The sequence below is a fragment of the Pinus tabuliformis genome, chromosome 8 (assembly GCF_031772625.1).
Source record: "Pinus tabuliformis cultivar Carrire ecotype Pingquan chromosome 8, CPIR1, whole genome shotgun sequence".
In the NCBI taxonomy this organism is placed as follows: domain Eukaryota; kingdom Viridiplantae; phylum Streptophyta; class Pinopsida; order Pinales; family Pinaceae; genus Pinus; species Pinus tabuliformis.
The window spans coordinates 1,490,339,884-1,490,358,891 of NC_142294.1; the positions used below are offsets into that span (position 1 = coordinate 1,490,339,884).

The 19,008-nt window shown below is 37.8% G+C and overlaps 1 protein-coding gene across 1 annotated transcript; it reads left to right on the forward strand.

The window, feature by feature from the left end:
* The first annotated feature begins 1,712 nt into the window (after nucleotides 1-1,712).
* On the forward strand, nucleotides 1,713-4,142 carry LOC149241463 (uncharacterized). The gene has a single exon (XM_089370553.1). The coding sequence runs from the start codon at nucleotides 1,713-1,715 to the stop codon at nucleotides 3,663-3,665; it is 1,953 nt and encodes a 650-aa protein (XP_089226679.1). The 3' UTR covers nucleotides 3,666-4,142.
* Nucleotides 4,143-19,008: the final 14,866 nt, after the last annotated feature.

Below are 19,008 nucleotides of genomic sequence, written 5' to 3' on the forward strand. Positions count from 1 at the left end.
TTGAGCCTGTGGGAATTTTGTTGAAAAGGATGGCCCACATAAGAATACGCGATCTGGGGGCTGCTTTGAGATGCCAGATAGCTTTCCACCACTACTGTGTATTTTCAGGCTGAAATTGTTGCATAAGCTGTTGGTACCCTTCTTTGGGAGTGTATGAACCGTTTTTTGCAAGTGCCCAGACTATCTCGTCTTCTTCATCCGTTATCCTGATGTGTGCTTGTGTAAGGGCTTCTGTATAGGTCTCCCATTCATGCCGCCACTGATCCGGGATGTGGAGATCTAGTGCTGTCTTCCAGGCCTGTTGGAGAAAGGTGGAGTTTTGTAGGTCTGCAATATGTGCTATATGAGAGACACCCTGGTCCATAAGATAATCCATTAGCTGTGCTGGAAGTTGATGGGCATTGCCACATCCTATCTAGGGGTCTACACCTATGCGGATTGCGTTCCCCTGATGTATTCTCCAAGTTAAACCCTCCCGAATGAGAGGGAGGGATGAGAGAACCGCTTTCCAAATGTTTGAGTGTCTTCCGCTTCCCCTGTGTTCCTTGCGAATCCAGCTGAAGATGCTTTCCGGGGCAATGTATTTTTCCGCTACTACCCTTTTCCAGAGGCTGTTGGATGTGATCAGTTGCCAACCTAGCTTTGCTGCCAGAGCTTTTGCGAATAAATCCAGTCTTTTTATGCCCCATCCTCCCCATTTCTTGGGCCTTGCTATGGTATCCCATTTTACCCAGGCAAAGAGGTTTCCCTGTTTGTTCCCCTTCCATAGGAACCTGCAGCATATCTTTTGGAGTCTGGTTAAGATTCCTCTTGGTATCCAAGCCAGTGACATCCAGTATAAGGGGTTGCTTCCAGCACAACTTTTATGAGGGTGAGTCTCCCAGCCCTGGTGAGATATCTGTTATACCACACATGTAATCTCTTCTCCACCTTTGCAATAAGCCAAGTCCAGTCTGCAATTTTGTATCCCCCGTGTTTCACTCAGAAGCCAAGGTATATTTCATTTCATTTTAATTGTTAAACTTCAAGATTTAAAATGCCCCGAGATTTTTTTAATAATATTAAATCTATTACCACAATTAAAAAAAATTCTAATTATCAATTTTTGTTGGAAAAAAAAATAGATTAAAAACAATGACATTCTTCCGAAATTGTTACCTACACAAGGCATTTAATAATTTCTCATTCTCATTATCAAATACGTTTAGAGCACCTCATGGTCACAAGGAACCTCCTTCCCCATGTTTAATGATAAATTCCGCGGTCACAAATGTCATTTTTAACCCACAACGCACCGCAGAATCCAATGCCTTCTCATGATGCCATGACATTTACCAGTACCACGCGGCCACGCAATGTAATTCCACATATGCCGATAGAAAAAATAACAATAAAATTCCACGTAAGGAGTGGTCCACGTGGCAACAAACACAACCGCTCTGATACTGTGGACAGACATGCATATGGCCTCCACTCCGGTTCTAATTATGACTCTGCATGGCGCCTTCCGAACTTTCGAACACTGAAGGTGATAGTAGCCGTTTCCTTCTTAATTGCTATAACTGATAGCCTCTCTTTCGTCCCCTCGCAAAACCCTAATTCACCTAGGGTTTTCGAATTTGTATTTATTTAGGTTGGGTATTTAACAGAAGGTTTTGTATGTCGCGTGAGCTATTTTGATACGAGCAGAGCGTATTCGATTTTCTGAAGCCATGGCATTCTTTTCAAATGGCCAGACTCACTCAGGTGACAGCAGCAGTGACACCGATTCGGAGGAGAAGAGATTCTACGCAAAAGCAAACCGTTCCCAACGCCAGCAATCTTCCTCTACTTCGGCCTCCTCGTCCGACTCCGAGCACGATGTGGTGAGCACCCGCCCAGCAGCGGAGAAGCCCGCAGCTCCGCCTTCGCCCAAGAAGAATCCCAACTCTTCGGACAGGTCCGCTGTTCGAAACCAGAGCATCCCGTCGTCGCCGAACCCTAACACCTCCTCTGCTTCGAAGCTTAAGAAGGCCGCAGCCGCAAAGAGAACCAAAGATGATGATTTTGCCGAAAACCGTTCCCAACGCCAACAATCTTCCTCTACCTCTGCCTCCTCGTCCGACTCCGAGCACGAGGAGGTGAGCAAACGCCCGGCAGCGGAGAAGCCCGCAGCACCGCCTTCGCCCAAGAAGAATCCCAACTCTTCGGACAGGTCCGCAGTTCGAAACCAGAGCACCCCGTCGGAGCCGAACCCTAATACCCCCTCTGCTTCGAAGCCCAAGAAGGGCGTAGCCGCAAAAAGAGCCAAAGATGATGCCTTTGCCGAAGAGCAGCCCGAGCCGAAGAAGAAATCGGCGTCCAAGGCAAAGAAACCCGCGGAAGATGTCGCGAAAGATGATGACTTTGCCGGAGAGCAGCCCGAGCTGAAGAAAAAATCAGTCTCCAAAGGGAAAAAAGCCGCTTTAGAAGAAGTCGTGAAAGATGTCGAGGCTGCTGAAGAGCAGACCGAGCCGAAGAAGAAATCGGTGTCCAAGGAAAAGAAACCCGCTGAAGAAGAAGTCCCGGCTTCGAATCCTACGAAAAAGAAACCGCGGAAGCAGCAGATAGAATCCCCGGCCCCTGTCCCCCTGGTAACTCCTGCAAAGCACTCGCATGAGAAATCCTCGAAGAAAACGGTGCGTGTGTGGACTGACAACGAGGAGAGCGTCATCATGCATGGCTACCTGGTTTGTGCGAAGGAGGGTCTGGAGCTTCCGAAGAACACACCACAGCTTCTTGAAAAGATTAATGATTCATTGGCCCACGAGGCAAGTAAGCCCCAGCTGTATGAAAAGCTGAGGAGGATGAAGGCGAGGTATGAATCCATTAAGAACAAGATGGATCAGGGGAATATCAAAGAAGATGTTTTTGCTTACAAGAGCCCGCATGAGAAGGAACTGTATAAGCTGTGGAAACAGGCATGGGGCGAGCAGTACGAGGAAGATGAAATGGAGGTAGATCACACCGAGGCAGTTGGGGATGATACGCACAGGCCTGGAGAAGATCAGATGACTGCCGCAGAAGACCAGACTTCTGCTGGAGACCGTGGGGAGGAAGACGAAGAAGAAGAGGCAGAAGACGAAAGCGATGGAGGCACTGACACTGATAAGGAGCCGAAGATCCCCAGTACCGAGAAGCCCTCGGTTTCGAATCACATCCCTTCCAAGGCCCCGGTTTCGAATCACATCCGTGTCAAACCCCCAGTTTCGTCTCTGGCAATAACGAATAACGAACGGGAAGACAGAGTTGACTACGAAACAGTTATGAAGGAAACCAGGGATATGCTGGCTGAGGTCACCAGAGATGTGAAGAAAATGGCTGAAAAGTCTGAGGCCGAATTGAAGGCATTGCTGGACAGTCACTTGAGTTCGGCAAACGGAGTTCGTGGGACGGGAGGAGCAAGCGGGGGAAGAATTAATTCGGCAGTGTGGGCAAGGAATAGGGACCCTGGCCTGGATGGGATTTATTATCCGCGGGAGCTGCCCCCCTTGGATGGTGCTAGAGCTCGAATCCTGGAGGGGAAATGGCGAGAGGTTGAAATTCTCGAGACGCAGGCTAGTTTGAGGCGGTACGCATTGTTGCACGAGGAATGCGCCGCACATCTTGAATCGATGAAGACATCAGGAGGCAATTCCAGATCCTAGTATTCACTTCCTTTACCTCTTAAATTTTGGCAGTAACACAATAATCATAGCATGTAGTTTTTTGGTTTTACATTTGAAAGCAGAAAGGGGTAATGCAACATTCACATCGGTTACCTCTTAAATTTTGGTAGCTATAGTGACTATTATAGAGACTATAATCATGTATAGCATATGGTTTTTGGCATTTCATTTTGAATGGCACATAGAATCGGTGAAATATCATTTTTTGGTGAATACGCGTACATAATGTACGTATGCTACCTTTTGGACGTTCCTTTTATGATGCATACGCGTACAATAGTGCGTATGCTGCCTTTTGGATTTGCTTCTTATATATGTAAGACGCCGGCGTTGCATAATTGCAACTTAAGTCAGACCGTATATTCAAGATAATCGAAATATGACTGAATGGTATCTGAAGTATGTACATCAAAACATTTTGGTTTTGAACTTTTAATTGTCGAGTGATTCTGACTATGTGCAGTGTTTTTGCGTAGGATTGTGCTGTGTGCTGCAAATTGTAGATTTCGAATTTTGGATTTGAAATTTGTAGTAGAAATAGGCTATGACATTTTGGTAGGTACTAATTTGTGAGAGCATAGAATGAACAATTGATTTCTAGCACCATATTTGTATTAGGGCAATTTTGCTTTGCATCTTATATAGTATTTCTTGTACCAGACCATAAAATTTTTTGTGGTAATTTCTTTTCCTCTTTGTATTTTGCTGGTACTTCTTGGTACTATTTGGTGATGTTGAGTCTAAGACAGTTTGTTCCAAGTAATATATTTTTTATTTTGGATTTATTTTCTACATTATAGCGTGAGAGAAATCTTATTGCTCGCTATGGTTGATTTGTATTCTAGATTATAGTGTGAGAAATATGGTTGAAATTTAAAGGTCCAAATACGAGGTCTGAAGACACAAGCACGCATTAATAAATAACTGCGGGACATTACATTTGTGATTGGCCAAGGGTAGTTTTGTCTTAAGAAGACGTGCAAATTGTAGGTTTTGAGTATAGTGTGAGAAATCTTATTGCTTGGTATGGTTGAAATTTCAAGGTCCGAAGACACAAGCACACGTTAAGAAATAATTTGTGATTGGTCGATGGTAGTTTTATACTAAGAAGACATGCAAATTGTAGATTTCAAATTTAAGGTTTGAAATTTGGAGTAAAAATGGCATCGTATTTGTATCATGACAGTTTTGTAGCTATAGAGTAATTTTTGTTACAACAGTTTTGCAGCTATATAGTATTTGTTCCAGAGGAGGATACAAATTCAAAACGTAGGTCAGGACAATTATGCTTAGCTATTTTTTCCTCTTTTTAAGTCTTTGCATTTTGCTGACCCTTTTTGGTGACGTTGAGTCAAAGACAGTTTGCTTCAAGTAAATATATTTTGGATTTATAAACTAGATTATAGTGTGAAAAATCTTCTTGTGTGGTGTGGTTGAAATTTAAAGGTCCGAATAGAAGGGTATATAGAAGACACAAGCACACACTAAGAAATGTGGTAGAACAAATAAACAAATACGATATATTGATACGTGGAACATTACATTTGTGATTGGCCTAGGTTAGGCATATATTAAGAACATGGACATTACATTTTGTCTTTGGCCTAAGAGGAGGTGTTAAATTTGGCAACTAGGGCCAAACATCACTTTGGACAGTTCTTATGAGGCAGCTGATGTTTTTCTTGGATTCTTCTTTTTGAGAGGTGTAGGATTGATTTGAAGATTATCCCATTTTGACAATGAAGTTATGAATTTATTTTGATTATGGACAAATTGCCAAGGTCGGTCTGCCATCAAATTAGCCTCTTCCAGCCTTCAACCTTGCATACAAATACAAGGTGAATCCTCATTTTGGCATCACTCTCATTCATCTTTCTCTCTCTCATCTTGATTGGTTACAGATTTTTGGGCTTTTCTCTCCACACGTGCAAAGGAAGGTCTGATTTTCTAGTTGTTGTGTTAACCAGATTTGGCCGAAATTTCAGGAGGCTGACTTTAACCAGCGTTGACCCTATTTGACTGCGGTTTTGTTAGGGAGACTTTTGTTTGGGCATGCCACAATTTTGGGCACGAAAACCGAGGCTGTTTGACCCCAGTGTTGACCAGCGTTGATTGCCCTAGTTCTGGTTGCTGCCTTGACTTCTGTTGAACAGGTTTTATTGGTTATTTTCAGACTGTTTTAGGCTGCATTATCTTGCTGTTGGAGGTCGAGTTGACCAAGGTTGACACACTGTTTTGGAGGTCTATTCCAACCCTGTTGACCAACATTGACTTTTTGGTTAGGGCTTTTTGTTTCTATTGTTTTGACTGAGCAGATTGGGCAAGTGAATGTTGTAAATTGTACTCTCCCTGTTGAAATTTTGAAGAATAATAAGAAGAATTGATCAAGTGTTCCCCACATTGGGGTTTGTCCTTGGCTGGTGCCATATCTTGTGTCCTTGTGTTGGCTTGTCTTCTAATGTTATTGTTTACGTTCTATCTGCATTTTACTATCATGATGATGTGATTGCTGAACTAGATATTGATATTGGGCTAATAAAGGAATTGAATTAAAATTGCTCTAAGTGTAGACATATCATTGTTATCCTAAAATTAACAGGAGGTTTATATTGAGAAGGCAGACTTTACATTTGTGTTTGGCCTAGGGGATGGCTTATATTAAGAAGACATGCATATTCACCTTCTCGTATCATCTCTTGATCATCACATAAATGAATTGATTATGGTGGTTTAACTATCCAAACTCCCTTTACCTTGCTATATAACATGTTACTAACTATTTATTGTCACTAATATTAACATAAAGATTTGTTGGGTCTGGATATTTGTTTCACCTTTGTCATTTTTTTAGTAGGTGGTTTTCGTAGTTGAACTCCTAGGATGTTAGGAGAGATGGGTCTGATCCTCATACCCATTTCATGCATTGTATATTTTATGTTCATGCATTGTATCTTTTACAGGAAACTGTTTTGTTGGAAAATGGGAAAAGGCATAAATATTTTCACTTATTGATAATTACATGTGATTTCTTTGAATTATTATTGTCGTTCTTATGTTCATCTTTTATTTTAGTTCATCAAGCAATTACCAAAACCAAAACATGAAGATTAAGGACACCAAATGTAGGCGCACAGTTGGGGCAAAACCCCTATATAGAGGAAAACCTAGTCAAAAACTCTTTGTTTAGTAGATTCATATGACAATGAGACAATCAAGACCTTAACCAAGAGACCTTCCGTTTCCACCAAGTCAGCCTTTCAATGAGATAAAACAACCTTTAATAGTCTCTTCTTGTCCAACAGCTTCAACGCAGCATCAACCCAAAAATTTCGGCCCAACTTCACCAACATCTTCAGAGTTTTGGCCTCACTAGCAATTGCAAAATTTTGGCATCTCTAGCAACTTCACAACATCACGTGTGGCAAAAAGAGAGAATTTTGACTTTTTATGCTTGTGAGAGACCTTCTCCTTCGCTATCTTTTTTTCTTCTCTTCCTTGAAATTCACACTTTTTATGGCCCTAGAAGTTGTAGGTCAAACTTGTTGTGAATGAGTAACAAATGAGGTTCAGTTACTGCTTGTATATAGTGATTCTGCTGCCTATTTTAGGCTGACTTGTCCAGTTTGAGGCCGACTTGGTGGAGAAAGCTTAAATGACCTATTTTACAATAAATAAATCCCAATAAGAGTTTTTTACAATATGACATGGACAAGGACACTTGACATAAACTTTAGAATTCTTCAATTGAGACTTTGACCTAGAAACAATTGACTCAAGCATGAAACCCATGCAAGTTAATTTATTTAATAATAAATTTTCCTTTTCTTTCTTTTGATAAATATATTTCATTATGACTCAGGTACGATACAATTATGAAGACCAACACTAGTTACATTCTTATATATTGCAGATCGTTGTGAATGAGTGACAAATGACGTTGAGTTACTGCTTTTATATAGTGATTCTGCTGCTTAGTTTAGGCTGACTTGTCCACTTTGAGGCTGACTTGGTGAAGGAGGCTTAAATGACCTATGTTACGATAAAATAAATTTTTTCTTTGACAAATAAATTCCAAGAAGGGTTCTTTTGATAAATATATCTCATTATGACTCAGGTACAATTATGAAGACCGATGCTAGTTTACATTATTCAATATTGCAATTTGGATGAATTTTCTTGAGCTAGTTGACTGGGATCTCTTTCCTTTTGAGAACCACAGGGTCAATTCTTCATGTATTCAGTCAGCTGTAGCTTTATTGTCAAGTTCATTTCCAGCAAGGTGATTCCTAGGCTAGGCTGAATGTGGGGTCCCCACTCTCCTATACAAGTCCATTTTCACCTAGACTTTATGCGAGATGTTACAACCATGCCTTTATTAGTCTTAATGGCAAGACTTTTAATACTTTAACATGGTCTTCTATAAGAGAATTTCAGTAGAAGACTTGCAAGACCTTTGCAAAGCTACTTCATGACTTAATAAAAATCTGTCTATGTTGGCATGGATTCATTTCAGACCAATTCATCTGGTCTACCACAAGCCAGTTTGGATAAACAGTCAACCTCGTTATTGTTCTCCCTCATTCTCTATAGGCAAAGAGGAACACTGAAAGGATGGTATTAATTCTTTGGCCCTTTTGACCACTTCATGAAGTTCGAGGTCCTACGATCCATGGATCTGTTTAACCATTAAGTAACTCATTATAAACTGTGTAGATCCTGAACACCCATCTCCAAAAAGGCCAGGAGTATGAAAGAAATAAACAACCTTTGGTTCAGCTGCAAATTGCAATAGATCCCTCACCCAGTTCACGTCCCAAAGGAAAGTAGCATGTGTCTGATACGTTTCTTTGTTTCTTTTTCTCGATTGCTTGCTTACACTTACATAACAAGTGTGAACACCTTGTCCAGATAACAAACAATGGCAAGGAGTGGTGCTTGTTCCTTGACTCTTAACATCCAACCAAAGATTGTATAGCCTCTGCAACAGTGGATCCATCTTGAATTCCTTTACCTTCTGCGATGTTTTTAACTGCATGCAAGACTTCCCTTGTGAGGTAACCAGTGGGAAAGATATGGTTTACACTCCCCCTATTTCTCTGCAAAACATTGTCATGCCTGGACTTGCCATGACCACCTCCTTTGTAGATTGTCCGAGTTAAGGAGCTGTTTCTTAATATCAACCATGTCAGACTTTCTGTCTTCATTGGAGACTTGAGTTTCTACGATTTCCAATCTTCATAGTCTTCTGCAAACTGCTTGATGGGTATTTTGTAACCAAGGTCATGTTTATGCCTACATAAAAATTCAGACTTCTCCATGACACTGGAATAGAGAAATCATTACGGATACTCTTAGATGTTTCATCATAGTAAGGAACAAATACAATATTTTCAATTTGGAAATGGACTATTCAGGGTTGGGCTTTAAAAATAAAAGCAAACTGATATGGCAAGGCATTAATAATAAAAGCAAACTGATATGACAAGTCCAACAACAGATAACAGATGACTTGAGGTTTTAATGCAGGTCATTAAAGACTCTGCTCAGGACCTTGCATATAGAATAATAGATAGTTTTCACTTTTGAAATAGAAACAAATTGAAATGCAGATGGCCTCATGTATACCTGATAACTAACATGGCAAGAGTTTAAGTTAGATTTCATGCCTTTGACAAATTATAGTAGTTTAAAAGAAATTTGAGAAGCGAAAACATTTCAGATAACAGATGACCTAAGGTTTTAATGTAGGTCACTAGAGATTCTGCTCAGGACCTCGCATATAGAATAATAGACTGAAACAGACTGAAATGCAGATGGCCTCATGTATACCTGATAACTAACATGGCAAGAGTTTAAGTTAGATTTCATGCCTTTGACAAATTATAGGAGTTTAAAAGAAATTTGAGAAACTAAAACATTTCATTTTATAGTACAAACTTGGTCCTCACCATCAAAATTCGAAGAGCAAATACGTGAAAGGATGAAGTTGCCAGGTAAGCTAATCACAGTAAACATCACGCTTAAAAGAGTGGAAGTGTAAGATATTATTGTGTTCTGCCTTTTGAACTTGAAAGGAGGTGATTTCCACGCATATGGATGAAGATAAGATAACGGTTTGTGATGTGTGGACAGTGTTGCAAGCTATAGAATAGGAAATTCAGTACGTGAGAAAAATCTAAAAATAAAAACATGCATTTTGTCCCATAACGGTGCTTTTAGGGGTTTTGTCCAATTTTGAATTGACCAGGTTGTCAAAAATCTGTTTAAAAGTTTCAGATTGATAAAAACTGTTCTGAATGGGTAGATTTTGGCAAATGGTGGGAACTTTCTTATAAGATTGAGATGGTTTCGGCTTTTTTTCATTAACTATCGGTTCCATATGTAATTAGTCTTTAAAGTACATATCCTGGGGAATATATGTTTCGTATTTTGGGTTTTTTTTTTTGTTTCTTTCTCCCCTTTCCTTTAAGTTTGTCACTGCTCTGCTGTTTTGCATGGGGGGTGTGTAATCTTGTACTGAACCTCTCTCCAGTTTTTGTCAATCTTGAACTTCCAGTTGAATTTTTGATGATGGTTGCACTAACCTAATTGAATAGCTGCATCATCGAGTACATCATAGATGCAGGCTTGTGAAAAACCCGAAGGGCATTGTTCTGCTATGCACAGACCACATACCTTGGATCTTGGTAAAGCTCTGCTCATGTCAGATATTTCTGTCAGATTCTTAATTAGAAAAGAGGCCTGTTTTGTCACATAGTTACTTTAAAATTTCTTCTACCAGTTTTTTTGATGTAAGATCCTCTTGACAATTACAAAACCAACTACAAGTAGTACATCTTGGAACAGATGGTGTAATTTCAAAATGGGATATATATTAACAGATCGTATCTTTATCTGTGAAAAAGTAAACTGAAATCATATTTAAAAGCAAGGGTCACATCATTCATCTTTAGTTGGTATTTTTTGATGCTTGTTTTTTATTTGAAACTAAGATCTTAATAACAAGGAATGTTGTTAGACATAATTGGGTGATTCTCCATTGTTTTAAGACACCTTTGCCACTAGGAGGTCACGGGTTCAATTTTCTCGACACTCTTGGCATTAGGATCTGTGGTTGGGATATCTATTAACAGATTGTATCTTTATCTATGAAAAAGTAAACTGAAATGATATTTAGAAGCCAGGGTCACATCATTCATCTTTAGTCGGTATTTTTTGATGCCTGTTAAAGAACCTTTGCTATTAGGAAGGAGGTCACGGGTTCAATTCTCTCGACACTCTCAGGGTTAGGATCCATGGTTGAGCTGGCAAGAAGTGATTGCCTAGTACAAATATTGCATGGACATAGCTGTCACAAAAAAACAATATTTCGAAATACTGTTGGTCTAAAACATTTTACCTGCATTGATAAAATTATATACCTTTGAAAATTGTTTACTTGCATTAATTGATAAAATTCTATACATTTGAAAATTGTGAGACTCACAACAACGTACAACAACATTGAGATGTGTGGAAAGAGAGCCCACGGAGGCCCATGGAAGCCTGAGTAGATCTGGGACGTCTGTTCTGGATGAGTCCTCGTTGGTTTTAGGAACGAGTTGAGGTAGGTGAGGCAAGGTACCATAAAGACTTTGAAATAAAAGCGAAATTACACAAGAACACGGGATACTGAGGAACAGAAATATGAGAGTTGGGATATATATATATAATGAAATATAGACATAATTTTTCTTTTAAGAAAATAAAACATCTGCAAACCAGTTGGAATCTCATCAAATTTCAATTTTATCCTTCTACAGCACAATGAGAAATTTTATCCTTCACCAGCACAATGAGAGACTGTAAGAGTTCTTTCTGTAAAACTGAAAATGATTAAGAAAATAAAACATCTGCAAACCACTTGGAATCTCATTAAATTTCAATTTTATCCTTCACCAGCACGATGAGAGACTAAGAGTTCTTTCTGTCAAACTGAAAACGAGTTCTTTCCGTAAAACTGAAAATGAGAAAATAGCAATGAAAAATGTTTTTTTAGTTGAACAGGTAATGAGAAAATAGCAATGAAAAATGTTTTTTTAGTTGAACAGGTAGGACATGTGAAAAGCACGTCCTAGTGTCAATGTCTGACACAGGATACGGACGCGGTATTGTTATAGAGTTTGTCTTCTTAGTTAATAAAAGGTATTTTCTCCCTTCCTGAATCGACAGCTTAGGGTGATTGCAAGGGGCTCACAAGGGTTTGCGAAGTGTTCAAGAAAGAGGTGGCCATAGCAGAAGGAAAGTGCTTCCGATACATTTAAAGTTGGATCACATAGAACAGATAGTGAAGGGGGCATGTCGCCAGTGGACCAAGGAGAAGAAGCCAGCTTCCAAAGAGAGGAGGGTTTTAGTTTTCAACTGGGTTATAGCCCAGAAATTCTAGTGTAGTTGTTGGGTAGAACTGCTAGAGATTGCAGAAGAGCCCAGAGCTGTCGTAGAGGATACAAAATTATAAAGGAACTCACAGTGACTGTGGAACTTGCCAATGAATTAAAGGTAAGAAGAATTTTGTGATGTGACAGGCCTAGGATGCTGCATGTATGTAATTTGATTTTCTGATTAATAAGAGAATGTGTCTGTTGTTTATTTTCACCTTTGTGTGTGCATGCATTGGTGCTTTTGTGTCTATGCTTACATGTTTAGCATTGTGCATGGGTAAATTGTATCAGGGTGTGACGATATTTTGCTCTGCACCACACTTTATTTATGGTCAACTCACAACCTGCTGTATTTTTGTGCCTAGAAATTTGGCAATATGATGGCACACTAAAAGTTAGCAGGGAATACGACTTCATTAAGATTAGACTTCCTTCCACATTCATCTTAAATTAGTTCAACATTCAGCTTAAATTAGGCTGACAGCAGGGAATACGACTTCATTAAGATTAAGATTCCTTCAACATTCAGCTTAAATCAGGCTGATAGCCACAACCTCCTGCTAGCAGTAAAATGTGCCCATAACCTGCAGCAGGCCTCCCCAGAAGCAATAATGAGTTTTTTTGTGGTGTACAGAAAATTAGATACGATACCTTACAGGCTTTATTCCGCAGGATTCCTGGGGATGAATTGCAGGAGCCTCCTGCAAAATTAATTATTGAAATAGAATATATACCCACAACAGGCGTTTCCAATAACAGCACATATATTTGGAATGGATTTAAAACTTGTTACAAGGTATTTAGCATTTACTACAGCAATGGATTCTAATTTCATACAGTGTTCTTTTTAAACATTAAATTTAAATGTAAGATCAGATAATTGATAATTCAACCTCAAAATGAAATGGAAAATTAACAAATATGGAAATCCTGTAATCACTGCAAAAATTTCTGAGTTCTTTTTAAACACTAAATGTAAGCTCAGATAATTGATAATGCAACCTCCAAATGAAATGGACAATTAACAAATATGGAAATCCTGTAATCACTGCAAAAATTTCGAAGGTAGGTTGAGAACATCCTGGTGTGGTGGCAGATAACTGATATTCAACCTCAAAATGAAATGGACAATTAACAAATAAACAAATATGGAAATCCTGTAGGTAGGTTGAGAACATCCTGGTGTGGTGGCAGATAACTGATATTCAACCTCAAAATGAAATGGACAATTAACAAATAAACAAATATGGAAATCCTGTAATCACTGCAAAAATTTAAAGAAAGTTAATCATGTGGTGTGGGTGGCTTTAGTATCAAAGCATTTTTGTGCCAAGAGGTGCTCTACAATCCTCTTTATTATCACACCAATTTTTGTGCCAACAATCCTCTTTAGTATCACACCAATTTTTGTGCCAACAGGTGCTCTATAACCCATTAGGGGGTAGATGTGTAGGCGTGTGGTGTGGCATCTTTACTATCACACTGTTTTTGTGTTGAGAGGTGCTCTACAACCCATTAGTATCACACCAATTTTTGTGCCAACAGGTGCTCTATAACCCATTAGGGGGTAGATGTGTAGGCGTGTGGTGTGGTGTGGCATCTTTACTATCACACTGTTTTTGTGCTGAGAGGTGCTCTACAACCCATTAGGGTGTGTAGATGTGTAGGTGTGTGGTGTGGCATCTTTACTATCACACCATGTTTGTGCCGAGAGGTGTTCTACAACCCTCTTTACTATCACACATTTTTGTGCCGAGAGGTGCTGTACAACCCATCAGGGGGTAAGATGTGTAGGCGGTAAATGTTAGACATAAATATTATATTTTTTTTTTCTTTAATATTGTAATCTGTGTATGAATTAAAAATTATGAACACTTTTTTTTGGTAAAACAAATCACAATATACATCACATTAAAATATATAACAAATAAATAGTGGCTATAAATTGACATCCATTGACATTCATTTTGCATATAAATTAAAACACTGCCATATTGAAATTTAATTAATGAGCACATAACAATTCAATATTTACAATATAACAAAATTTTTAATCATGAATATTCATCCCATTTTAACATGGGTATTATTAATGTCTATATAAGTTTTCTTACAATACCATAGGTCAATATCATAGTCTATCAATACCACATGCCAAAAAAACCATAATTCATTTCAATATATATATATATATATATTATTTAAATTTATAACATATTTTAAATTTTACAATAAATATATGATATGTAGATATTTATCCTCATTTTATCAAAATATATAATTTACTTGTAGATCAACTTTGTTACCATATTACCAATACCATGGTTTTTTAATGTCACTTGCCCAAAAACCGTAAGTCATTTCAAATACAAATATTTTGTTTTAATTTCATTCAATAACATTTTTAAAAATTAAATTTAAAAAGCAAAAAACTATGTGGAGATATGTAAACATTTACATGTGGCATCAAAAAGTTAAAAGTAGTTGCCTAGAAAAGCGCCCAACCCATTTTTGTAGAAGTGGTGTAATGTTTTGTAAACATTTTGAGTGGGTCAAAATAAAATAAAATTTAAAATTTAAAATAAAAAATTAATAATAAAACCAGTTTAGTTCTATTTTAATTTTGGAACTACTAAGTTCACAGAGGAATTAAATATTTTGAGATGCAATTTTTTTTTAGAGTGTGAGGAATTAAATCTTTTGAGATGCAAACCTCTTTTAGAGTGAAGGGAGATTTGATTAGGGCACTTAGTAGATTCAGAGTTAAAATATATTTAGGTTTAATTAAAAAAAATAAAAAATTAAAAGTAATTGTATGAAGAGGCACTATCAGTGCAATATATAGAGAGGTAATGTCAAGTAAACATAGGTAATGTCAAGTAAACATTTGGACTTGGTCAAAATAAAATGGAATTAAAAAATAAAATAAATGACTATGATCTTGATGGAGTTGTATTAGTTTGTTCGTATTGTTGAAATTTTTTCAATTCTATATAGTTAACATTATCCCTGGTTACGAGTTTCGAGAGTGGACGTCAATTTGACATGTATGATGCAGGGGGCCGATTAGAGAGTACTTTCATGTGTTGAAATCGCCGACGATGTTAAAAATAGCAAGTTTGGGCAACCCGTGTTGAGAAGCCGAATCGAAAACGTTCCCTAGGCACTTGGCGAAGTGAAAAGGATGTTGACATTCTCTATTGACGGGCATGCTGGGTTTCCCGACGGGCACAATCTACAAGCTAAATTGTGGCGTCACCAGATTACTCCATTTATGAGTGTCATGGGACTTAAATGCTCGGGCATCTGGTGTACAAACCTTGGTGGATCTAGTTTGGTTGGGTGTTAAATTCTCGGATCACACCATTTGCTTTGAGCTCTGGTGCTGCAAACTTGGATTTAAGAGTGTTGGTAGACAATTTATTAACACATTATCAATAAGCGCATTCCTAATCAGTGTTAGCCAAATAACATTTAGTGGGGTGTCTCTTTCGTGTGCAAAGGATTTGCATCATTTTTTTCTTGGCGTTGTGGTCTTTCATTGATGCTGAAATTGCCATTTGGGGGGAGCGGATTGCTAGATTTTGCCAACGAAAATTTGGTGAAAATTCATGTTAAATTTGAAAATTGCTAGGTTATGGTTTTGCAATATTTTAAGAGAATTGTTGATGATGACTCAAGTTAATTTTCGGTGAGCATGCTCTCTATGTGTTGGGTTTGTTAAATGTGGATATTAATATTGATACACCTTTTAATATGGATTTGAAACTCATGTTTGATGAGGTTTTTTGAGATTTTCCTGAGCAAACTCTAGTTAAATTTGTGATTTTATTTGTTAGCAAAAAATTATGCAGTTTGTGGGTAAATATAAAAATAATGCCAAAGTTTCAGTGTTAAATCAAGGTGGACATGTAATTAAGTCAAATGGGAGAAAACATAAATAATCTCATTGCAATGTTGCGGGGTCGAGTTTCGATGCTTTGAATGCAATCATGTAGAAGTAGATTAGGAGAAACTGATCACAACTAAGTCAAAAGTTGGTTCATCTTTCCATTTTGACAAGTCTTGTGAGCAAGGTCTCGACCTCAACTATATATCTTGGACTTTTAAATAGTCGGGGGGTGGGGAGGGGGTTCGGAGTTCTATTGGCATAAACATTTCACTGGCGAAGAAAATAGCCCCGACCTTAATCGGCCCTAAGGCATAAACACAAGCATGTGTTAAGTATTAAAAATAAAATTAAAAAACAAATGTTCACGCTGGATTGCAATGACTTTTAAATGCATTATTTTATGCAAAGTAAAGACCATTGGTCAAATTTAGAGAAGTCAGATAAAGAAGTAGAGTATATTGAATTATTTATGGATTTAGGTATCATGAGAAGCAACGAAACATGCTTGCATGTGAAAATATAAAAAATATTTGTAGTAGAATTACAATTGGCATGTGTGCTTTTAAATGTTCCCACACACAGAAAACAAGTTAAAATATGGAGTTATATGAAATTGCAAGGTAGAATCTGACCACAAGAAGTAGACTGGTAGAAATTGACCACAACTAAATTAGAAGTCGGCCCATCTTTCTATTTTCACAAGTGCTGTGAGCAAGGTCCTAATCCCGACTCCATGTTATGGACTTTTAAATCGCTGGGAGGAGAGGGCGGGCTATGGGGGGCAAAGTTCTATTGGCAGACAAAGAAATAGAGTATATTGAACTATTTCAGGGTTTTAACTTTCTAAAATTTGCGAAGTTGGAAGTTGACCCATCTTTCCATTTGCACGAGACTCATGAGCAAGGTACCGACCCCAAATCCATATTGTGGTCTTTTAGATAGTCGGGGGATCGGAGTTCTATTGGTATAAACATCTAGCTGACGAAGAACATAACCTCGAACTCAGTGGGGCGTGATGCATAGACACAAATAGGTGTTAAAAAAAATTTGTTCACACAACTAATAGATATTTCTTCAAAATGCAATTTTGTGGGGTGTTTTGTTTAATAATCAATATAGAAACTTCATGTTATCCTATAACGCTTACGACTAAAATTTTCACCATTTTAAATTTCTAAAATTTGCGATGTCGGAAGTCGGCTCATCTTTATATTTCCACAAGACATGTGAGCGCGGTTTCGACCCCGACTCCATATCATGGTCTTTTAAATAATCGGGAGGGTCGAAGTTCTATTGGCATAAATATCTAGATGGCGAAGAAAATAACCGCGACCGTAGTCGGGTTCGACGCATAAGGCATGTGTTAATTATCAAAAAAAATTTAAAAACACCTACTCACACACAAGTAATAGAAATTTATTTAAAATGTAATCTTTTAGGAGATTTTGTTTAATAATCAATATAAAAACTCCATGTTTTACTATAACGTTTCGGACGAGATTTTTCAACATTTTTAGCTTACGAAAATTTGTGAAGTCGCAAGTTGGCCCATCTTTCCATTTCCACAAAGCCCGTGAGCAAGGGCCCAACCCCGACTCCATATCGTGGTCTTTTAAATAGTCGGGGGGTCGGAGTTCTATTGGCATAAACATCTAGGTGGCGAAGAAAATAACCCCGACCTAAGTTGGGCCCGACGCATAGACACAAGCATGTGTTAATTATTAAAAAAAACCACTGTTCTCACTAGATTGCAATGGCTTTTAAATTCATTATTTCATGCAAAATGAAAACTATTTGTCAAATTTAAAGGAAGTAGACAAAGAAACAGAGTATATTCAACCATTTATGGATTGAGGAATCACGAGAAGCAAATAATTCTTGTGTCTATCCCTGCAACCAGGCGCAGAGTTTTCAGAGGGTGTAAATATAGAGTTCGAAGGAAACAAATTGCTAAATTCTACCAACAAAAATTTGTTGAGTTTTCGATGTCTCTAGGGCCCTTGAAAATTCATGTTAAATTTAAGAAATGCTAGGTTATGGTTTTGCAATATTCTGAGAGAATTGTTGACAATGACTCGGGGTAATTATTTGATGAGCATGCTCTCTATGTGTTGGGTTTGTTAATTGTGGATATTAATATTGATACACCTTTTAATTTGGATCTGAAACTCACGTTTGATGAGTTTTTTTGAGATCTCCCTACGAGCAAACTCTGGTTTAATTCATGATTTTATTTCTTAACAAAAAAATTATGGAGTTTGTGGGTAAATATAAAAATAATTCCAAAGTTTCAGTGTTAAATCGAGGTGGACATGTAATTAAGTCAAATGGGAGTAAACATAAATAATCTCAATGCAATGTTGTGAGGTCGAGTTTTGATGCTTTACATGCAAACTTGTAACGTAGACTAGTAGAAACTGAGCACAACCAAGTCAGAAGTTGGTCCATCTTTGCATTTCCACAAGTCCTTTGAGCAAGGTCCCAACCCCAACTCCATATCGTCTACTTTTAAATGGTTGGGGGTTCAAAGTTCTATTGGAATTCAAAATGCAATTTTGTTTAATAATTATGAAAGCTCAACGTTTTTTTGGTAACGTTTACGACGAAATTTTTCAGGAACTTAACTCTAAAATCTGCGAAGTCAGAAGTATACCCATCTTTGCATTTTCAAAAGATTCGTGAATAAGTTGCCGACCCCGGCTCCATATTGTGGTGTTTTAGATAGTCAGGGGTCGAAGTTCTATTGGCATAAACATCTAGCTGGCAAAGAAAATAACTTCGAGCTCAGTTGGGTGTGATGCATAGACACAAGGATGTGTTAATTATTAACAATAAAATAATAAAAAAACCACTGTTCACACAACTAATATAAATTTATTCAAATAGAAATCTTGTAGGGTATTTTGTTTAATAATCAATATAAAAAGTCCAAGTTTTCCTATAACATTTATAATGAAAATTTTTAGCGTTTTAACTTTCTAAAATTCGCGATGTCAGAAGTTGACCCATT

Bases quoted from the DNA above. Each gene is read 5' to 3' on its own strand.
- LOC149241463 (XM_089370553.1), top strand. From the start codon at position 1,713: ATGGCATTCTTTTCAAATGGCCAGACTCACTCAGGTGACAGCAGCAGT.